This window comes from Ipomoea triloba, chromosome 7, assembly GCF_003576645.1.
Source record: "Ipomoea triloba cultivar NCNSP0323 chromosome 7, ASM357664v1".
NCBI classification, from domain to species: domain Eukaryota; kingdom Viridiplantae; phylum Streptophyta; class Magnoliopsida; order Solanales; family Convolvulaceae; genus Ipomoea; species Ipomoea triloba.
In genome coordinates, this window is record NC_044922.1 from 1,125,655 (window position 1) to 1,148,396 (window position 22,742).

The following is a 22,742-nucleotide window of genomic DNA, read 5'->3' on the forward strand; positions in this document are numbered from 1 at the left end:
TTCCTTTTTCAAATGGATTATACCCCAATCCCGAGAACAATACTATTCCTGCCTTGAAAACTTGGTGGAGGAAGTTAATCGCGGAATGTGCCTTAACTGACAATTTTTTTTCCTTTTTCATTGTAATTGATAGTCGATATAGTTTGAAATGTTATTGTTAGTGTAATAGTTGTATTTACCATATCCTATTATATATCTTATTAAACATGAGTGTGTTCAAAATAAAGTGATTTTCTATGGTGTTGATGTCTATCATCATAAGTGGTGATAGTACCGAGTACAATTATGCATCCTATTTTCTTTTAATTATTACTCAGGTACTGTTAATAATGGTTTCAACTTTCAATACTAGTGTTAATCGGAGCCGATATAACTTGATATATTATACAATGTATACATGATTATACTTCACACTAGGCACCATAGTAAAACTCTCAAAACAATAAGAACAAAAGAACACTTTCCCCTTAATTGTAGTACACTAGTGAATCACAAGACTTGATTAACCATCTATCTTTTCTATAAAATGTAATTTAATTAATCATATTTAACTCTCATAATAAGACAATTTTTGGAGTATACAAGATTAAGCAAACTTATAGTACGTGTGTAAATATATTGCCTTGGCTCCTCAAGCAATCACCTCGTTTACCTCGCAACTCCTTAACTTTATCGTCGCACGGGTTTTGCTCACTCGTACGATGCTACAGCATTCACTTCTATCATTCTGAAACCAAACATATTTCCATACATATTATTATCCAAAAGTTTGGGGAGAAAGTAAAACTTTAAGTCATATATTTAGATGATTGATACTAGTTGGTACAATCATACAAGGCAATTTATTTTGTGGACCCGGTTCCATCTTGTAAGATGAACTTGAGTCCAAAATACATAATTTACATACTGAATGTTCACAATTTATATAATGAATGCTCATAATTCAAATGATGAACATTCAGTATGTGAATAAACACGGGTCTACCTTGCAAGGTGGACTCGGGTCTATGGTATAACTATTGATTATATAATACTCTCACAGTAGCCACGTTAAACTGGGCTCAAACAAGAAAGTGTGTTCGTAATCTTTTGGTATGAGAAATCACGGTTTACCCATCTTATGATATTGACTGACAAATGAAGTAAACTAGCTTAGGTTGTTTATAGCTAACTAGCCCAATCCAAGAATTTCAATAGACTGCTCCCACTTGACTACTCTGACGAGGGAAACCCACATTCATTTTCGAGGGTGTGCTGGATAAATCCTATCTTGTGACCTTAATCGTCGTAAACTAGCATATGTTGCCTATAATTATAACCATCTCAAACTAATAAAGTCAATAGACCACTCCCAATAGAACTTAAACTTGTAACCTTGTAGTTATCGAGTCAACAGGTAGACCATGGGTTACCCACATTTTTATTTTTATTTTATGGGTGATGTTAGGATGTCTATTCATTTAATTAATGTAAGGTTGACTATAGTAGTAATCTAGGATTTTGTAACACTCGAAATCAATAAATGACATTTTGACTTTTGACAACCTATTAGGCAACATGTCACTAGAGCTACGTACTTGTATGCATGATTTGTCGTATATGCAAAATCACCAACAAAAAGAAAAAAAAACATAAAATTCGAAATTACCCGTAACCGCCTTTCCGCCGGAGAGAACACCTGAATCCTATTAATCTGATCGGCCGACCGGTTCCCTTCAGCCGAACACGGCCCCATTCCCCGGTCCCACGACCGGTGATACGTCGTCACAATCTCCTCCCTTGGCGGCGCCAACTTCTCCACCTTCTTAAAGAAAAAGAAATGCGGCGCCTCGCAGGGGTCGCCGGAGCGGCGGCGCACGTCGAACATCCAAAACGGCGGCGTATTGGTCTCCCGCCACTTCACGAACGTCTCGATCGGATTCTGCAATTGGCTCCGCGGCATTATCCGCTCGTAGATCTGAGCGGAATATCCCCAGGAGACGGAGAACGACCACCGCAATCGCCGATCGTAGCATATCGCCTGCTGAAGAATTCTCGTCTGGTCGAAATTTGCTGGTTCCATTAACCGCCGCGCCGACTCGGCCCGGTCCGTGAACGGGAAAATCGGATCCGCCATGTCGAAGTGGTGGAGCGACATTAATGGGACGTTGGGGTGGTAGGACAGGAAGCCTGACACGTCACCACGCATGTCCATCTGCACACCAAAAAGAAAAAGAAAATGACATCCAAACAAAAGCTTAATCAGCACACCAAACAACACTATCACTTATTAACTCAAAACATTCTTGCCGATGAGGCAATGACGTTGTGGTCTAGTGGCATCCAGTTGCACCTTTATATGGAAGAGCGTGTATTCGAGCGTCAGCAATACTACCTTGTATTATGAATGTTTAAAAAAATATTTTTTTTGTCAGGCATGTCCTAGACCGTTCTAACTATAGAAGACACATTTAAGTTTTTAAGCCCTTAAGCTCATATTAGACTAATACCGTTTGCACCGGGTTAGCCCAATTAAGGGGCATCCTTAAGCCCATATCAGATGACTAATACCGTTCGCACCGGGTTAGCCCAATTAAGGGGCACCCTTAAGCCCATATCAGACTAATCCACGTTCGCACCAGGTCATCCCAATTAAGGGGCCCGTATCAGACTAGTTCCCATTCGCATCAGGTCAGTCCAATTAAGGAGCAAAGTGTTGGCTAAATTGATTTTTTCATACAAGAGGGGTTTGAACTCTCGACCTCTCTTAAGGGACAATAGTACACGACCGCTCTCGCCAATCAAGTTGGTTAAAGAAATGGCCAAAGTGTTGGCCAAATTGATTTTTTCATACAAGAGGGGTTTCAACTCTCAACGTCTCTTAAGGGACAAGAGTGGTGAATTTTTTTAAGCACTACTGACTCTGTTACAATGCTGTTCATAACTACTCCACTCCTTTCATATGTGAGTACAACTGGGTGCCACTAGATCGTCTTGGCAAAATGGATGGAGAATAAAACATTGACAAAAATAATATTAAAGGAAAAACTAGAGAAATGAAAAATAGGGAAAATTGACCTGATGAAAACCTCCATGAGGAGAAATGTTGACTCCGAGGTCGGCAACGCATGACATTGTAGTCTTGTCGGCGCTAGTGAACCGCGAGTATCTTTTCAGGCAACCCATGATGCCGTCCGACAAGGCTTTGGCCAGCGGATAACTCAACACGATCCCGGCGCCGCCAAACGCCTGGTTGAACGAGAACCAAAAGTTGGACAAAACGAACTCCGAGTGGCCGCCGATGTAGAAGAATTTCGTATGATCATACCGTGCTATGAGCTCAAGAATATTCTCCACCATAAAAATAGAATCATCGTCCCCCATAACCACCCACCGTACTCCCTCCCCCGCATTCCCCACGATCTCGCTGATCCCGTGCACCATACGCGCCACCCTAGCGTCCACGTGTTTCGTCATTTGTACCACTTCCGTTATGTTGTACGATATCTTGTACGGCGGCGACTGTGGGGACCACGGCAGCAGGTCCCCCGTCGGCTCCTTGTCGAGCAAAAGGTACCCGCGCGTGACGTTCGGCCGCCACCATGACTCCACGTAAGCTCTCCGGTGGTGCCACGCGCCTTCCGACCCCACAATCCCGAATATCACGTGGCTCATGTTGGTCGGCGCCGACGTGGCGCCGCTGGATTTCGCCACGCTGGCCAAATCGGAAGACGGAGACGGGCAATTACGGCCGGCGTTGGGGATCAAAACAATCCCCAAGAAAAACACCACGCCGGAAACCAGCAAAGCCTTGCTAAGCCCAACAACCAGAGCGTTCCCACTCGCCGGAGATGACGTCATCTGGACGGGAAAACTAACTAACTAATTAATTAATGAAAATTTAAAACCATGTAAAAAAACACAAGCATAAGTCAAACCAGACCAAAATCTGGGTTGTAGAAAACTAGAAATCTGTTAAAATGAGATGTTTTTTTTTTTGTTTTTCTTCCAAAATGGATAGAAATTTGTGGTGGGGATGGTAGGTTGTTCACGTACTGTTTATGGCTGTTCTTGTGATCTGATCTGCGTGATTCCTTTTGACTGGACGATCGATATGATCCTTCTTATTCCTCCTGCGTTACTGATGATACAAACTGTAAATATATAAAACGAGTATAAGATTTTGGAAAAGCTAATGCATGTTTTGTGTTTTTGAAAGATGAATGCAAATTGAATCAAGTAATTGGTGTGTGTATATATATATATATATATATATATATATATATATATATATATTCCCGTGAGACTCTGAATGCACATAGTCTAGAGTGTGTGCACTTAGCCCAACACTCTAGACTGTGTTCATTCGGGTAGTAAACTGTGACTAATTTGCTGGTCTGGCTGAATTATCCACTTGAGATTTAAGGTTGCTCTATACCCAAAATCAATGATCCAATCCTTGATCTTTAGTTAAGGATGAGCGAGTCTTTTCCCCTCAACCACACCCCTAGATTATTCTCTCTCAATGGTAGCACACGAAACATAGATAAACTAGCCAACTCAAAATACAATTGTACAAACGTACAAATGAAACAGAAAAATTAAAAGGGAGGTATGTATTCGACATTGTGACACTAGTGTATAAGCATTTAATTATCTCTTTAGTTGCATATATGATTCTCACTTACAGCTCAAATAAACCTTGATTTCAGCCTGATAATAAAGAATTTTGTTGATCTACTATTAATCGAGTGATAATGAAGGAGAAAGGAAAAAATGTTATGCAAATTTACCAGAGCATCTATTCTTAAAGTTAACTTAACGGAGGTTTATTTAGTGCGCAATTAAAACTTTCATTAAAAGCTAGCAATATATGCTCATAAAGTATAACATAAATATTATTATGTGTATAATAAACGTTTCCCAGTTATATGAGTCTTAAAATTAAATTAACTTAATGTTGCCTTGTGATGCTAGCTCAATTGATTTGATCAATCACTCGCAAAAGTGATGACAAAGTGGGTAGAGCATGATTTTTGTACTAAAAAGTTACGAGTGTGGTAAGCAACTAGATTGTCACCATTACAATTGTTACAAACCTTAAATCTTTTTGCATTTACTTTTGGTTTACATACCCGGTGAAATCAACACATTATAATTGTCCTATATATTAAGTGTGTGTATATATATATAAAGTAATTAACACATTAAAAAGAAAAAGGTTTTCCCCTTCTTTTTTTCTTTTTTTTTTTTGAAAGAAAAACGCCATTAAACAAGTGTTCAATATAGGAAGGAACAGAAGACAACCAACAAGTTAAGGACCAGTTTGAGAATGAGCCGCTCTAGCTAAAGTATGAGCATGCAAGCTTGTTCGCTGATCTAAAAAGAAATTAACAGTTTTTTTCCTTTCTTATTCGGTGATATATATTTGAAAAAATGTGTAATAGTCTTACTTACATATATTCATTCTAAACCTACAATTTCTTCGTTAAATGACCGCTTAAAGAAAAAACAACATTTCTCTAACATGAATCCCGATCAAAAGATCAAAATCAACATAAACATTACATTATATTTAACTAAATAATTTTTTGGAGCAATTTTTATTCTTGGGTTATACATTTTGTTTGGAAGAAATTAAATGCTGCCATGCATGCATGCTTCAAGAATCAAGCAATGATGTCATCTGCCATGCATCTTCTAGTTTTGATGACGGCGCTTTCGGACTCAACACTATCAATCGTTACATCACAGCATTCACTTCTACCAATCTGAAACAAATAATTATATATAATAAACAAATAAATAAAATTTAGGGGTGGATTGTAATATGCGAGTCAACCATATATAGAATCAGAATCAAATACTTGATAAATAATGGAATAAGTTTTAGTAAATTTTTTTTTTCGAATGACGAGAGAAAAACACAATTACTATTCAAGAGTGTGCATTGTGTAAACCTCACTCTTGTATAAAAACTTGCAAACTACATAGGAGATGTGCATTGCACTAAAATTAATGACTTAATATTAATACTAGAGTTTGAAAATTTTAAAAAATTAATGCAATTAATTGATTATGGTTACACTTGCGTTTGTCAAATTACCCTTTAAGAAGTACTTTTAATTTGAGAATTGTTGCATTGTCGTTCCTAAATCTTAATTTTAGTCTTCAGTGCATTTAATTGTTTTCCATAATTGTTTTATGGTAGGTTAAAGGCTCACATTGAATTCACGTACCCCTCCAATATTTTCAAAAAAAAAGGGCTCACATTGAATGATAAGTCCGTTCACAAACAATCCCATAAATTTACCATCTTTCAACCTTTCTTTTAAAAAAATATGTTGTTGTACTGTTATTGTTATTAAAAATGAGTTGAAATTATAGGGATGCAAATGAAATGGTAAATAAATTTCAAATGTAATGATATGACCGTAAGTTCCCTTTTGGAAGTGAAAAAAATGATAGAGATAAAGATAGCGCCTTAGAGCATCAGCATCTGAGATTTTTTTTGGAGTTATTAGTACAGTAGTATATGACATGGAGCAGAGAGGAGAGAGGTGAGAGAAGGATTGGGATCATCTGCAAGAACTTGGTGCTTGGAACAGTAATCATTGTGCACGGAAGACGAAGCCACTCGCGCCACGCGTGCGTGGCAGCAACCATTGCGCCCAACGGGTGCGTCATGCGCCCCTTACAAAGCCTTAATTTTTTTAAAAATATCATTTTTGGTTTTTTATTTCCATCCCTCCCATTTTTCTTTCATAATCACACTTACAAAAACTTCTCAAAAATTATAAAATAACCTCACTACTAAGGATGCTCTTACAGCATTCCCTACGGGAGTAACTAAATAGCCACATAGATTTTTCTCTGTACATGGCATTGTTATTTTTGATGGGGGACTAAACACTACTGATGAGAAAAAGCAGAGATTTAAAAAAAAAAAAAAAGGAAAAAAGAAAAAAAAATATTGCAGTACAGTTGAACCTCACACATGTGCCCAATAGGCACTTGCCCGCTAGGCGTAAAGGATCGAAGTGGCGAACAACTGTCTATCACTTTCTTCTATATATCTCGTATGTTTGTGGGTCTACAAATATTTTGTACTATTGAGAATAATATTATTGTGACATGATATTTTTTGTCTTCTATCTAGTATCTATATATAAAGCAGTTTTAATGCCGTTAAAATACAAAAACATTTTGGTCTTCAATTACAATTTTTTTTTAAATAAACATAAAAATATAGATGGACCAACTTACTTTGTATAAAAATGATTGAAATGCATTTGTATTTAACGACATTTCAACGATTTTATTGACAAATGACAAAAAATGAACATGACACACATTAATACTATGACCAAATATGAATGTTCTGATTACAAAAGGACTAAAATAAACTGTCACCTATAAATAGGACAAAAAATGGAATTAACTATTTATTTTTGACTCTTCAAATACTAATGTTTTATTGTTTAATTCATTACTATTGTCTTTAAGAAAAATAGATGCAAAGCAATAAGAACAAGGTAAAAGTAATGGCGTAATGCATAATCCATAGTAAAACATACCTTTGCGGGCTTTGTCATGGGCGAGTACACTACAATCTTGGAAATCCGGTCAGCCGACTGATCTCCGTCGCCGGCAAAACAAGCCGGCAACCCTCGCCGCCACGCGCGCCGATACGTCGTAACAATCCCATCCTCCTCCTCTTCCACCGACTCAAGAAAGAAAGCGTGCAGGACAAGACACGTGTCCGTCGTCGTATATTTGCGGACATCGAAAATCCAGTGGGGCGGCCAGGGAGTGGGCCCCCATGTCTGAAAAGTTTCGATGGGGTTATTCAGATAGCTCCGAGGAAAGATCTCCTCGTAAATGTCGGCGGAATATCCCCAGGCGACGGAGAACGACCAGTTTCTGGGGCGGTGGAAGCAGACCAGCTGTTTCAACATCCGAGGTTGGTCGGAGTTCGCAGCGGCCATGAAATGTCGGGCCGATTCGGGTCGGTTCATGGAGGGGAAGATCGGTGTCACCTCGTCCAAGTGGTGCAGGGATATTAAGGGAGAGTTTGGGAGGTATGATAAGAATCCAGATATATCCCCATGCATATCAATCTGTAATAGGATTATATATTTTAAGAACATTAAATCATAGTACATAGAGAAAAGAGTCAAAATACACCCTTCAACTTTGCTAAAAGGTGTAATTAGACTCTTGAACTTTAAAAAGTGCAATAAAACACTCAAACTTCTCAAAATGAGTCAAATAAGTCTAATTTTCTAGTAACAACAGGTCACTGGTAAATTATCAACATTAACTACCGTTGATCACCGCAATGCAAATTACTATTCACTGCCCTTAAGAAATAAAAAAAAATCAGGAGACGACGTCTTGTCACCTTCTCCCTTAGAGAGGACAACCAGATCTGGCGTCTTCTCCAATGGAGAAGGCACCCAGATCCGATCGCCTTCTCCGGTGGAGAGGACAACCAGACCTCTGGTCGCCCTCTTCACGGGAGAAGACAACCGGCTCCAACCACCTTTTTTTTTTTTTTTTAATAAATACTTTTTAGGGTTGCTGGGATTCATACTCACCGNTCGGAGAAAGCGTGGCACCACCGGAAAGCCTATATAGAGTCGTGGTGGAGGCCGAACGCCACGGTAGGGTTCCTCCTGTTGGATAAACCCCCCGGGGCGGAGCTCTTGCCCTGGCCTCCCAGCTCTCCTCCTTATCGGGTGTCTGACAATGTAAGTCGGGTAGTAGAAGAAACTAATCATGTGAATCCACGTGTGGCCCGGATGGTCCACGGGATCATGGAGACCGTCAGGGATGCGCCTCAACGGGTTACAAGGACGCTTAGGTGGGTTGTCATGGGGGACGACGACTCGATTTTCTTGGTGGACAATTTGGTGGATCTTCTTGCTCAATATGACCACACTAACTACTACTATCTTGGGGGGCATTCTGAGTTCGTTCCGGCAAATTATTACTTCTCCTTCAAGCAGGCCTTTGGGGGAGCTGGAATGGTGTTGAGCTTTCCTTTGGCCTTGGCCATGGCGGATGGCATCATGGATTGCCTCAAGAGGTATTCTCACCTCAATAGTGCTGATAAAACTACTGGCTATTGCATTGCTGATCTTGGGGTTTATCTGTCTCCTCACCAAGGTTTTCACCAGGTATATACATGTAGAAAAAATATCTAGACATTTCTCGAAACTTTGCTCAAAAGTGCAATTAGGCCCTTAAATTTTAAAAAAGTGCAATTAAACAGCGTTTAAACGAGTAGCCGGTTATTGACCTGAAATAACCAATCATTTAAGATTTAAATCTTAAATGATTGGTTATTTCAGGTCAATAACCGGCTACTCGTTTAAACGCTGTTTAATTGCACTTTTTTAAAATTTAAGGGCCTAATTGCACTTTTGAGCAAAGTTTCGAGAAATGTCTAGATATTTTTTCTACATGTATATACCTGGTGAAAACCTTGGTGAGAGACAGATAAACCCCAAGATCAGCAATGCCCCCTTTTTTTTTTTTTTTTAATAAATACTTTTTAGGGTTGCTGGGATTCATACTCACCGAAATCTTAAATGATTGGTTATTTCAGGTCAATAACCGGCTACTCGTTTAAACGCTGTTTAATTGCACTTTTTTAAAATTTAAGGGCCTAATTGCACTTTTGAGCAAAGTTTCGAGAAATGTCTAGATATTTTTTCTACATGTATATACCTGGTGAAAACCTTGGTGAGGAGACAGATAAACCCCAAGATCAGCAATGCAATAGCCAGTAGTTTTATCAGCACTATTGAGGTGAGAATACCTCTTGAGGCAATCCATGATGCCATCCGCCATGGCCAAGGCCAAAGGAAAGCTCAACACCATTCCAGCTCCCCCAAAGGCCTGCTTGAAGGAGAAGTAATAATTTGCCGGAACGAACTCAGAATGCCCCCCAAGATAGTAGTAGTTAGTGTGGTCATATTGAGCAAGAAGATCCACCAAATTGTCCACCAAGAAAATCGAGTCGTCGTCCCCCATGACAACCCACCTAAGCGTCCTTGTAACCCGTTGAGGCGCATCCCTGACGGTCTCCATGATCCCGTGGACCATCCGGGCCACACGTGGATTCACATGATTAGTTTCTTCTACTACCCGACTTACATTGTCAGACACCCGATAAGGAGGAGAGCTGGGAGGCCAGGGCAAGAGCTCCGCCCCGGGGGGTTTATCCAACAGGAGGAACCCTACCGTGGCGTTCGGCCTCCACCACGACTCTATATAGGCTTTCCGGTGGTGCCACGCTTTCTCCGACCCCAAAAGCCCAAACACCAAATGGCTTAGATTGGTGGGGGATTCATTTAATGAAGAAGGTGAAGAATATGAAGAAGAACTAAACATCAATCTTAAAGAAGAAGAAGAAGAAGATGGGCAAGTCCAAATCCCTATTTGAAGCAGCAATACAAGAGTCAAGAAAACAAGAACAGGATAGCAAAGTAGCAGTCCTTTATAGCCTCCAATTACAGCAGACTTGCTATGTGAAGATGGCATGTTGAAAGTCAGCCTGCAATTGGATGGGTTATCACTTAGCTTGCTTCTCACTAAACAAAGATCAAATAAGAGCATATAATTAATAATTGTGTTGGAAAATTTACATTATACTCCATGCAAATCAAATATAGAAATAAATAGAAATTAAAAGACTAACTTCATGATGCAACTTTTGCAGCTATTTGTTGATGATTAGTCCCTTACAACATGCCACAACAACTGTAGACTAATGTCCGCAACATGTAAAGAGTAACATGTGAGTCTTTTTATTGTCAAATTAAAGTGTAATGTTCGAACCCCTTATAATGTGCCCATTGAGTCCTCGGCTGGTATTTATACACATGCACTCGACCCTAAAAAGGAAACAAAATTATCTATTAATTTGGCGGAGAACCTCTTTAATTTCTTTCCAAATTAGGCCCAAATTTCCATTCTAGGATACGAAATCTCCTATCTAATTTACAAAAGGAAAGTGGCTTGAAATAGGAAACAAATCTCAAAGATCTTCCGACGTCTCACGATTTCGGGATAAGCATCCAACTTGAGTGGGGTTATCTCAAAATATAACAAGTGGTTGCATTTTTCCTTTTCATGTTATTGCAATGTTTTAGTTAATTAATTAAAACCTAATATGGAAGTCTTTTCCCCCCATAATCTTCATAAATTGGGGGAATTGGCAATTGGGGTGATGTAGGGAAAACCATTTTTTAGAATTGTTAATCTCCATTCCTTTCAAAAAAATGGCTGCAATTGGTGATAGATATTTGAAAAAATATGTAACAGTTACATATATTCATTCAAAATGTACAAGTTCTTCGTTAGATGAAATTTCACTGCTTAAAAAAAAAACAACATTTCTCTAACATGAATCTCAATCAAAAGATCGAAATCAACATAAACATAACATTATATTTAACGTAGTAATTTTTTGGAGCACTTTTTATTATTGGTTTATACATTTTGTTTGGAAGAAATTAAATGCTATGCATGCATGCCTCAAGAATCAAGCAATGATGTCATCTGCCATGCATCTTCTAGTTTTGATCACTGCGCTTTCGGACTCAACACTATCAATCGTTACATCACAGCATTCACTTCTACCAATCTGAAACAAATAATTATATATAATAAACAAATAAATAAAATTTAGGGGTTGGTTGGAACTAATACTAGGACCAAATACGAATGTTTTAATAAAAAATGACTAAAAATAAACTGTCATCCATACATCTAAGAACAAAAATGGAATTAACTCTTTATTTTAGAATCTTCAAATATTAATATTTTATTGTTTAATTCATTAATATTTTCTTTAAGAAAGAAGAAAAAAAATAGATGCAAAGCAATAAGATAAGGTAATTAAAATAACGAAAATACTACTTAGACTCTCAAGTTATACTCCCTATCTCTTATACAAAAATTTGATGTTAACACTTTTCTTGGGACCATAGAATGAATATAACCTAGAAAATGAGAGTCTATGTAGTAGAACTAAGTAGTTCCGTAATGCATAAAGCCTCCGGCAATCCATAGTAAAACATACCTTGGCGGGCTTTGTGACGGGTGAGTATACTACAATCTTCGAAATCCGGTCAGCCGACTGGTCGCCGTCACCGGCAAAGCAAGCCGGCAACCCTCGTCGCCACGACCGTCGGTACGTCGTAACAATCCCATCCTCCTCCACCGACGACGACTCAAGAAAGAAAGCGTGAGGGACAAGACACGGGTCCGTCGTCGTACGTTTGCGGACATCGAAAATCCAGTGGGGCGGTCTGGGACTGGGCCCCCATGTCCGAAAAGTTTCGATGGGCTTCTGCAGATAGCTCCGAGGTAAGATGTTCTCGTAAATGTTGGCGGAATATCCCCAGGCGATAGAGAACGACCAGTTTCTGGGGCGGTGGAAGCAGACCAGCTGTTGTAACATACGAGGTTGGTCGGAGTTCGCGGCGGCCATGAAATGTCGAGCCGATTCGGGTCTGGTCATGGAGGGGAAGATCGGTGTCACCTTGTCGAAGTGGTGAAGGGATATTAGGGGCGCGTTTGGGTGGTATGATAAGAATCCCGATATGTCGCCGTGCATATCAATCTGTAATCCCGATACAGCACTTTAGCACGTGAATTGTATAGTACCAAGAAATAATTTATTTCAAGTGTGGATCGACATAGCTAGAATACACATATATACCCAGTTTTGCAAAAATCCGACCTAGGCACTTATTAATCGGCGCTAGGCGTTAGCTGGCCGCCTAGCGTATATCACCGTAATCGGTGGTCTAAGCGGCTGACCAGCTAGACGGCCTAAGCACCGAGCATTGGCAGGTCGCCTAGCGTATCACCGTAATCGGTGGTCTAGGCGATTGGCCGGCTAGGTTGCCTCAGCGCCCGGCGTTAGTTGGCTGCCTAACCTATCATCGTAATCGATGATCTAGGTGGTCAACTTGGCCGCCTAGGTGCTGACTGCTTAGGCCTCTTAGGCACCGACTAGATCGCCTAATCTGCCGATTAGCTATTGTTCCTGACCTTCTTTTTTAAATGGATTATTTCATTCAAAAAGACATTGTTTTGAGCGAAATAATCTTAAATTGTTTAAACTCTAGATATTTTTTAGATTAGTATTTAATATTTTATTATTAACTATTACTCCGTAATTTAGTTTATAATTATCACATTTTTAAAAAAAATATAAAATACACTAGGAACCATTAATCCCCGCATAAGCGTCCTAGACACTACTGTACTCCCGAACACCCTAGGAATGCTTAGCCATTTTTTCAACCATATATATATATATATACTATACCTGGTGAAAACCTTGGTGAGGAGATAGATTAACCCCAAGATCAGCAATGCAATAGCCAGTAGTTTTATCCGCACTATTGAGGTGAGAATACCTCTTGAGGCAATCCATGATACCATCCGCCATGGCCATGGCCAAAGGAAAGCTCAACACAATTCCAGCTCCCCCAAAGGCCTGCTTAAAGGAGAAGTGATAATTTGCAGGAATGAACTCAGAATGCCCCCCAAGATAGTAGTACTTAGTGTGGTCATATTGAGCAAGAACATCCACCAAATTATCCACCATAAAAATCGAGTCGTCATCTCCCATGACGACCCACCTTAGGGGCGTCCCCGTAACCCGTTGAGGCGCATCCCGTACCGTCTCCATGATCCCGTGGACCATCCGGGCCACACGCGGATTCACATGGTTGGTTTCTTCCACCACCCGACTCACATTGTCAGACACCCGATAAGGAGGAGAGCTGGGAGGCCACGGCAGGAGTTCGTCCCCGGGGGGCTTATCCAACAGGAGGAACCCTACCGTGGCGTTCGGCCGCCACCACGACTCTACATAGGCTTTTCGGTGGCGCCACGCTTTCTCCGACCCCAAAAGCCCAAACACCAAATGGCTTAGATTGGTGGGGGAATCATCATCATCACTCTCAATCTCAGATCTTGATTCATCTAATGAAAATGAAGAAGAAAATGAAGAACTTAACAACAATCTTAAAGAAGAAGAAGATGATGGGCAATTCCAAATCCCTATTGGGAGCAGCAATACAACAATCAAGAAAACAAGAATAGGACAGCAAAGTAGCAGTGCTTTACAGCCTCCAATTACAGCAGACTTGCCATGTGAAGATGGCATATTGAAAGTCAGCCTGCAATTGGGTTATCACTTAGCTTCTCACTAAACAAATTAAAGATCATATCAAAGTATCAAACCATATAATAATTGTGTAAGAAAAGTTACATTATACTCCATGCAAATAAAATATAGAAAGAAAGAAAGGGAAAAGACTAACTTCATGATGCAACTTTTGCAGCCATTTGTTGATGATTAGTCCCTTTGCTTCTATATAATCCTCACTTCTCTTGAAGTGTTGCTTCTAAGTTAATTCAATCCTTGAATTGGACTATTTTGAAATATCCCATTATGGATTTTTAATTGAACCGGATTAAATATTTGTATGCCTGGGATTTAGTCATTAATTCAGTCAATTTGATATAATGTTTAACATGATAGGAAAAGCTTGAGTGATTTTGTTTTAAAAAGGTAGAATTTTTACACGTATAACAATAACCCATGAAAAAAATATGATAGGAGAAATCTTGAATTTTTAACATTGTCACCGTATTTGATCAAAAAATGATCAAATGCTTAAATCGGATAAAAAATGCATAGTTAAAAACTTAATATAAGGCCCTGAAGACTGGTGAAGGTGAAGAAGATAAATCACAGAATATATTTCAACTGACTTATTATAAATCCTCTTCTACACTAGTACCTACACTAAGGTCAAATTCACACCTCTCAATTTGGATTCTTGATAAAATTCAAACGTGCAAATTGCTAACAAAGCAAACTCTATGGACTATTATGGACTAAATATTATCTAATTGAAAGCTAAGTCAAAACTAATTTTAACATTTTAAAATAATTTAAAGACCATTTTTGTTATTAACTCATTCTATTTATAGTACTTTTTCACTTTAATTTGAATAAGTTCACCTTTTAAAACATATTATCTTGAATAATACTTTTCATAAAAACTCGATTCTAAATTAATTATTGACGAATCTCTAACTAAAGAAAAAGAAAAGTTGATGAATGTACATATTTTATAACTTAGCAAGCGGTTACATTTTCCCTTTTCATAGTGCAATGTTTTAGTTAAATAATTAAAACCTAATATGGAAGTCTTTTTTCCCCATAATCTTCATAAATTGGGGGAATTGGCAATTGGGGTGATGTAGGGAAAATCATTTTTTTTTTTTAGAATTGTTAATCTCCAATCAATTTTGAGACGTGGCTTCAAAGTATTTGCACTAATTAAATTGGGAAAATTTCTTTCTTTCTTATTTTGAAGGCTAGTAAACTTTTGCTTTGCAGAAAGAAAGTACTCCTCATCATTTAATTTGATGTGAAATTCTAGCTTGGATGTATTATATTACTATTATTGTCCTATATGTAGTGTAGATTTTATATGTTAATATATATATTTTGCCATGTGTAGATGTTCTTCACTTGTAAGGGTGGGCACTTCGGGATTCGGTTCGGTTTTTTTCGGTTTTGGTTTCGGTATTTCGGTATTACACAAAATGATACCATTCGGTTTTACAATAAAGTTCGGTTCGGTATGAAACGGTTCGGTTTCAGTTCGGAATTACTTCAGTTCGGGATTCGGTTTGGTTTAGGATGTTCAATTTTCAACATTTACTAATTTTCCAAACGACACACTACCAAACAATACATATTCGCATAATTCAAAGTCTAAAATATAAATATTACATAAAAATAAAACAATTCAAACACAAAATTCACATAGCAATCCAAATTGTAAAGTAATATCTTGTTCATCCATCATCCCCTCATCATGGATATATTAATTATTATTATTTATTATATATATTTAAAAAACCGAACGGTTTTCGGTTCGGTTCGGTAAAAAACCGAACCGTTCGGTTTCTCTATATTAAGTACCATTCGGTTCTTTCGGATTATACCGAACCGAACCGAACCGAACCGAAGTGTCCACCCCTATTCACTTGTCATCAATTGTTTTTACTTTTTATCTTGAAATGGATGATAAAAAAAAAGGGGGGATTGGGTTCAAACTTTTTTATTTAGGTCTTTTTATTGGTAATTAAAATAATAATTACAAATAAGGGTGACGATCATTACTAAAAGTACATTATTTGATAATATACAAAATAATGTATTTTCACTACTCAAATAATGTACTTTATATACACAAATAATGTATTTTTTATTTATGATTTACACAGTTGTGTGAACCATGATTCACACAATAATGACTCTTATTATCGGAGTGTATACACAGAGATAAAATTGCTTTTATATAATAACTTATAAATCATAAAAAGATGTAAATTGCATGATAAAGATCTTAATTAATTATGCAATACACTCTACTATAGTAATCTTCACAAATCACAATACGTCAGCTTTGAAGAAATGGATTCATATAATGGTGCACCTTTATTGACTTTGAAGGAAAAACTAGATAGCTAGACACCTAGCTACATGCATGTTCTGCAATTAATCTGCAATAATTCAAGATGATAAGCATATTACATTCCTTGTATTGTTTGGTCAACGTTTCCTATAGCTTATTTTGCACTTCTCATGAACCTTTTAACACGAGGGGGTTATGGACCCAATCTCATACATTAAATCGCACGCATCTTCAAGATATCAACCAATCTTTTATTTACACGTCTCATATATTATCGAAATTAAGGTGTTCAGTCAGGACGGTCCTCAGACCTTATATCGATGAGAGCTACATTTGTTGAAATGTAGTAAAGTGAAGCGATAACACTTAATTTTGATTAAAGTTCACACTTAAAACTAGATTTGTTGAGTGGGTTAATATTGCATAGGTAATCCACTCACGATACAATATATGAACAATTTTGTAAATGTAGCATATGTTAGGGTAACATATAAATATGAGAATTATAATCATGAGTGTAAGATCACCGCAATTTGTAACCCTTAAGTATGCATGTGAATTACCGAATCATAATTACTAAAGGGCTTAAAAAAAGACAGTATCTGTTTGTAAACTACTTTCTCAACCTACTGAGGCTCAAACCCACCCCCTTCCACATGAGGGTGCAACCGAATGCCACTAGATCAAAAGGTTATTGGCAATAAAGACAGACTAAGCCAATTAAATACAAGCTTTTAAAAAGGCTTCAAGTCAGACTAAGCCAATTTTAGGCTTATGCTGGAGCCTAACAGAAAGCCTACATGCAGACTCATGCCCATGTACAGGCCTTAGATTTCTATAGCAGGCCCAGTCCTAATTATCTAAAGCTCGATTCGACCTAACCTATTTTCATCCCTAGTTGTAATAAGACTACAATGTGTATAAAATAAAATTCAATAACATATTTCACTGTAATAATACTATTGTATGTATAATTTCGAATGAAGCTGTAGTTGAAATAAAATGAAGCTACAATATATATAAAATGAAACTAAGTATATTATACGAACAGAAATAATTACGTGGTTGCAATCATTATTCTTTGGACCATGGTCTACATAATAATTTGCCTCGTTTTCGACCATACACCATGGTCCACAGTAAAATTTGCCATTGGAGTCGGCAAATTATACCATGCACCACGGTGCACATAGCAATGTGCACCACATACCTAAACGACGTCGTTTTGAGCATTGTAAACTAATCGTTCGTTTTTTTGGAAATCACGTTTCCCGTTTCGCCCGGTCTCTGTATTTATGTAAATATTCTGTGTATTCCAAGCAATTATTCTGTGTATTCTAGGCAACTGTTATGTTTATTCTAGGCAACCGTTATGTCATATGTGTATTCATGTTAGTAACACATGTTGTGATGTGTTTGTGCATTCGAATGTTTAGGAGGATGGGTTCTGTGTATTTTGTGTCAATATTCTGTGTATTCATGTTATTAACACAGGTTGTGATGTGTTTGTGCATTCGAATGTTAGGAGGATGAGTTCTGTGTATTTTGTGTCAATATTCTGTGTATTTTCGACAAACATTCTGTGTATTATAGGCAAACGTTCTGTGTATTCTATATAATGATTATGTGTATTATAGATAATGAATTCCCTGGAGTCATTCGCATCCACTAACATCTGTGTATTTTGTGTCAATATTCTGTGTATTCTGGGCAAACATTCTGTGTATTCTAGACAAACGTTCTGTGTATTATAGATAATGAAGTACGTGGTGCACATTGCTATGTGCACCGTGGTGCAGGGTATAACGATTGATTGGAGTCTATATAGAACCAATTTATGATCCAAGAGTTAAATGGGTAATATTAAAGAGCTATTGGAGATTTGGAGGCCTATGTTCTATTTTGGGCCTCAATTCACTGGGCTATTTGGAAAAAGGCCCAAGAAATTACTATAAATATAGCATAATCCTTTTCCAGAAATCCGGCACGCTTGTGAGTCGTGAAGATGGAGGACCTGAGGGCAACCTACAGAGACACGGAGGACGAGAGCAACGAATCCTCCCTCAACACCACCACCACGGCGACGGTCGCCGCCGATTCTCCGATGACGGAAACGCCGCCAATCGCTGCCGTCAACGGAGGATCCGCCGCTTCTGAAATCACTGCGCCGCCCGAGTCCGAAAATCAAAATTCGGGTCCCGAACGCAAGTCTCCGGCGAAATTGATCAAGGCGTCTGAGACGGAAGAGGAAGAGGATGAAGAGATTGAGGAGGAGGAGGAATTGGAGCCGCCTACGAAGAAGCATAAGCCGCTATCGCCTGTAACCCCGTCGTCGCCGGCTCAGCCGCCAGATTTGGAACGAACTGAGGGTGAAATTACTGATATGCCCTTGGACACTCCGGCAGTCACCACTACTACGCCCACGACTAAAGAGCCCGCGTCGAAGAGTAGCAAGAAGGCGAAATCGAAGAAGAAGAACAACAATGTGTGGACGAAGCCGACTTCGAGGAAGGGGAAGAAGAAGAACAAAAACAACGGTAACCAGAACGGGAATAAGAAGAATGGGAACGAACAGGAAGCGGAGGACAAGGTGATGATAACTCCGATTCCGAGGTTCCCGGATAAGAATGACGATGGACCGGAGATGAAAATTTGCCTTTCGAAGGCCTACAAGGCAGAGAAAGTTGAGGTGAGCGAGGATAGATTGAGTGCTGGAAGTACTAAAGGCTACAGAATGGTAAGGGCCACGAGAGGGGTGGTAGAAGGGGCATGGTATTTTGAGATTAAGGTGATGAAGTTGGGGGAGACAGGGCACACACGGCTTGGTTGGTCCACTGAAAAAGGGGACCTTCAGGCGCCTGTTGGGTACGATGGGAATAGCTTTGGCTATAGAGATATTGATGGGAGCAAGATACACAAGGCACTTAGGGAGAAGTATGGGGAAGAAGGATATGGTGAAGACGATGTCCTTGGATTTTATATCAGTTTGCCAGATGGGCAAAAGTATGCGCCTAAACCACCCCGCCTTGTTTGGTACAAGGGACAGAGGTATATGCACTCATCTGACCCTAAAGAGGACCCTCCAAAAATTGTGCCTGGTAAGCCATTGCTCACTTTCTGCTCTACCTGTATTTGTCCTTCCGGTTTTTTATATGTTCCCTGATGACTTGCATATGTTTTATGTGTGTAATTGTGGAATTGATAATGAATTATTTATAGAGGGCTGAGGATCCATTTGTTCAATTACCTTGTAACTACTTCACTGGTTTATCTATTGATTTATTTGTAGTTATCTATTGATATATTTGTAGTTATCAATATGCATAGATTGTCCACCTATATGAAGGCATCCTATTTGCTTCCATACCAAACTTATCTTCTAAAAAACCTATCTTTATAACTTATCTAGCTTTGTCTTAATATCTGCCATAAAATACCGGACAGCAATTGCTTCCTTCAAGCAATCAAGCATGCTACTGGATGTTTGATTGAATAACAACAGCTCTCTTTTTAATCAAAATTCAAAAGAACTGTTGATGAGAATGCTTAATTAGTCTATAGTTGTGGGCACATCTTTTATAAATTTGCTCAGTTGCAAAAGAATGAAGGGTATTGTGGCCTTCTTTTTTGTTTTGGTATATATATTATGTGGAGATCAGATTCAAAGCCAATTATAGTACCTAAAGAGGGCATTGCTTACAATGTGGGTTCAGGGTGTAGAAATAGAGCTGGTCCAAATCCCATCACCCCCATCCCACATTAGATTTACACAAAAATAGATCTTTATAATCTTAAGTAATTTAATTTTGTTACAGATCTTCACATTATACCACTCTATCTCTGCCCATATCCTGAACCTATCAATTAAGTTACTCTAGGAGGATCTAGGGCAGGAAGGGCAAATTTGAAATGGCTTATTTTAGACTACACTTGTGTTCTTCAGCTGCTAATTAATTGGCTCAAATGCTGCCTTATGCTATCATTATGGTTGTGAACTGAATAGAATCATAGATAATGATGCCTAGACTCATAGTTCTGTTTCCAGACCCTCAAATCTAGTCGCTTACGACTTTTTCTTTATCAACACAACTCTGTTAAAGTCAAAATGATTGACTGCTACATATATATAAAACTGGATTTAGTTACAATTCTTCATTTAGATATGATTTTTTTTCTATAGTTCATGTAGTTCTAACATCAAAACCATGTGCTGATTTTGGTTGAGCAGGGAGTGAGATATCTTTCTTCAAAAATGGCATATGTCAAGGTGTTGCTTTCAAGGATCTTTATGGTGGTCGTTACTATCCAGCTGCTTCTATGTACACACTTCCCAACCAGCCTAATTGTGTCGTGAAGTTCAATTTTGGCCCTGATTTTGAATGCTTTCCAGAGGATTTTGGTGGGCGCCCATTACCAACGCCTATGATTGAAGTTCCATATCATAGCTTTGAAGGGAGAGTTGAGAATGGTGTGTCAAATGATAACAAAACTTAGTTACCATATTTAACTTTGACAAACCTATAAAAACCTTAAGGTTGTCTCTGATTTATTTTTTTCAATTTTACATTTTTTTGTAACTTTCCTAACCACTAGTAGTACACGTCTGGCATTTGAACAATCAAATATTGTAACTCAGATTTTCCTTTTCCCTGTAACTGCAAAATACAATCCATTTTTGCCCATTTTTGATTAATAATTTGGCTTTTCTTTGTTTATGAAGTTGATGCACAAGAAGTCATTTATGTTGCTGTCTTATTATTCTACTGCTATTATAGTTTACAGCTTTGTAAGGGGTAAATCAAGGGAATTTATGTATCTGCCCTATTTCCATTTCTTCCCATATGGTTTGGAATTGTGGTTTCTCATTTGTTTAGTAGTAGAAAAGCCGGGGGCTTATTTGTAGATTTTACATAATACAAATCTTTCTCATGACAGGTAATCAGTGGCATTCGGTCAGAATGTGCCCGATGCTCAAAGTGGTAAATCAACAAGATTGTAATAATGTGGAAGCTGCTGAAATGAACAGCTAAGCTTGTGGATATACTCAGGTTGGTTGTGTTTAAACTTTGTAAATGAAGTCTGTAGAAAGCTACATATCTTCTAATTGTCCAGATTTTACCTAGTTGTAACATTATTAGTGCCTAGAGAACTTACTCTTGCTGAAAGAGAGAGTTGGCAAACTTCCCATCGGGTGCCATTTCCACATTTTGTACCTTTGTATATAGGTTTCTCTACTTGTGTTGTTAGAGTGATGGGCTTAGAGTGATTTCTGTGGAACTCATTCCTCGAGAATAAGAATCTATTTGGTGTGCAGAAATTATGCTAGAAAAGAGTCTATTCCTTGTACCTTTTCTTTCACTATGTGTGGTGGAAGGAATATTGATTCCTTTTGAGGAAGGAATCTAAATATATCTTCCTAAGATCAAATTTAATTTTGATTTAGATAGTACAATTTCATTTATCTTTACTTTCAAGGTTCATTCTATTCTCAAGTATACTATTCCAACACATCAAATGGAGCCTTGGTCTTTGGAGTCATTGTGTCAAATTTTCCTAACTTTTTTTATGGGGTTGAAACTATGTTTTGGCTTAGTGAGAGTGCATAGTGGGGCTCCACATAATCAATGGATAGTTTGATGTCTTTAGGGACATAGTGACATTATTGGAGTTTCCATTCTTCTATTTTGGGTGTTATTTTGACCAACTATAAACCTTGAAGTGTTAAGCCCTTTGGGAATTGACAATCTAAAGCTCCATTTGGGAGAGCGGTGAGTGCTCCAACCACAATGCTTGTATTGGATCCTTATCTCTCCAATTGAAATTTTTGTGATGGGAGCAGTCTGTGGCCAGTGGGGAAGTTGGTGCATAACTCCTGTAATCACTCTCCCCAAGCGTACCCTAACTCAATTGGGGATTTCCTCAATTGTTTTTCTTGATATATCGAGTCAATTCTTAAATAAAATATATTTGTTATAATCATTGTATTGAAAAGTAAAAATCTTTGAGGTTGGGTGATAGCCGATAGGTGATGTCCCCTCTTTATTATGCTAGTTACTTTTCAATACAATGATTTTCTATAACTATAATGTTATAATCATTGTATTGAACAGTAAAAATCTTTGAGGTTGGGTGATAGGTGATGCCCCCTCTTTATTATGCTTGTATTTAGTTATAGTCCTCTAAGATTGTCTAAGATATTATCGATTGCAATGGACATTGTTTACATTGAGTCAG

General features: G+C 38.2%; 6 protein-coding genes across 6 annotated transcripts; 1 reads left to right on the top strand and 5 right to left on the bottom strand.

Moving 5' to 3' along the window:
* Nucleotides 1–472: 472 nt before the first annotated feature.
* Nucleotides 473–2,187, bottom strand: LOC116024539. Its single transcript, XM_031265452.1, has 2 exons — nucleotides 1,649–2,187; nucleotides 473–727 (listed from the first exon to the last, which is right to left on the bottom strand). Exons 1-2 carry the CDS (start codon nucleotides 2,135–2,137, stop codon nucleotides 632–634), a joined length of 585 nt encoding a protein of 194 aa, XP_031121312.1. The 5' UTR covers nucleotides 2,138–2,187; the 3' UTR covers nucleotides 473–631.
* Nucleotides 2,188–3,027: 840 nt separating this feature from the next.
* On the bottom strand, nucleotides 3,028–3,840 carry LOC116025387. The gene has a single exon (XM_031266608.1). The coding sequence runs from the start codon at nucleotides 3,838–3,840 to the stop codon at nucleotides 3,028–3,030; it is 813 nt and encodes a 270-aa protein (XP_031122468.1).
* A 1,808-nt stretch (nucleotides 3,841–5,648) lies between these two features.
* LOC116025388 lies at nucleotides 5,649–7,967 on the bottom strand. The gene is made up of 2 exons (XM_031266609.1): nucleotides 7,557–7,967; nucleotides 5,649–5,750 (listed from the first exon to the last, which is right to left on the bottom strand). The coding sequence occupies exons 1-2, from the start codon at nucleotides 7,965–7,967 to the stop codon at nucleotides 5,649–5,651; spliced, it is 513 nt and encodes a 170-aa protein (XP_031122469.1).
* A 1,720-nt stretch (nucleotides 7,968–9,687) lies between these two features.
* On the bottom strand, nucleotides 9,688–10,530 carry LOC116025389. The gene has a single exon (XM_031266610.1). The coding sequence runs from the start codon at nucleotides 10,528–10,530 to the stop codon at nucleotides 9,688–9,690; it is 843 nt and encodes a 280-aa protein (XP_031122470.1).
* Nucleotides 10,531–13,324: 2,794 nt separating this feature from the next.
* LOC116025390 lies at nucleotides 13,325–14,176 on the bottom strand. Its single transcript, XM_031266611.1, has one exon. It carries the CDS (start codon nucleotides 14,174–14,176, stop codon nucleotides 13,325–13,327), a length of 852 nt encoding a protein of 283 aa, XP_031122471.1.
* A 4,309-nt stretch (nucleotides 14,177–18,485) lies between these two features.
* Nucleotides 18,486–21,838, top strand: LOC116025750 (protein TRAUCO). Its single transcript, XM_031267080.1, has 3 exons — nucleotides 18,486–19,606; nucleotides 20,737–20,976; nucleotides 21,444–21,838. The coding sequence occupies exons 1-3, from the start codon at nucleotides 18,514–18,516 to the stop codon at nucleotides 21,536–21,538; spliced, it is 1,428 nt and encodes a 475-aa protein (XP_031122940.1). The 5' UTR covers nucleotides 18,486–18,513; the 3' UTR covers nucleotides 21,539–21,838.
* Nucleotides 21,839–22,742: the final 904 nt, after the last annotated feature.

Bases quoted from the DNA above. Each gene is read 5' to 3' on its own strand.
- LOC116025750 (XM_031267080.1), top strand. From the start codon at position 18,514: ATGGAGGACCTGAGGGCAACCTACAGAGACACGGAGGACGAGAGCAAC. The intron at 19,607-20,736 runs GTAAGCCATTGC...TTGGTTGAGCAG, and splicing joins CCCTCCAAAAATTGTGCCTG to GGAGTGAGATATCTTTCTTC. The intron at 20,977-21,443 runs GTGTGTCAAATG...TTCTCATGACAG, and splicing joins TGAAGGGAGAGTTGAGAATG to GTAATCAGTGGCATTCGGTC.
- LOC116025389 (XM_031266610.1), bottom strand. From the start codon at position 10,530: ATGCCATCTTCACATAGCAAGTCTGCTGTAATTGGAGGCTATAAAGGA.
- LOC116024539 (XM_031265452.1), bottom strand. From the start codon at position 2,137: ATGTCGCTCCACCACTTCGACATGGCGGATCCGATTTTCCCGTTCACG. The intron at 728-1,648 runs GTAATTTCGAAT...GTTTGGTTTCAG, and splicing joins CGGCGGAAAGGCGGTTACGG to AATGATAGAAGTGAATGCTG.
- LOC116025390 (XM_031266611.1), bottom strand. From the start codon at position 14,176: ATGCCATCTTCACATGGCAAGTCTGCTGTAATTGGAGGCTGTAAAGCA.
- LOC116025388 (XM_031266609.1), bottom strand. From the start codon at position 7,967: ATGGCCGCTGCGAACTCCGACCAACCTCGGATGTTGAAACAGCTGGTC. The intron at 5,751-7,556 runs GTATGTTTTACT...TATTTGTTTCAG, and splicing joins CCATGACAAAGCCCGCAAAG to ATTGGTAGAAGTGAATGCTG.
- LOC116025387 (XM_031266608.1), bottom strand. From the start codon at position 3,840: ATGACGTCATCTCCGGCGAGTGGGAACGCTCTGGTTGTTGGGCTTAGC.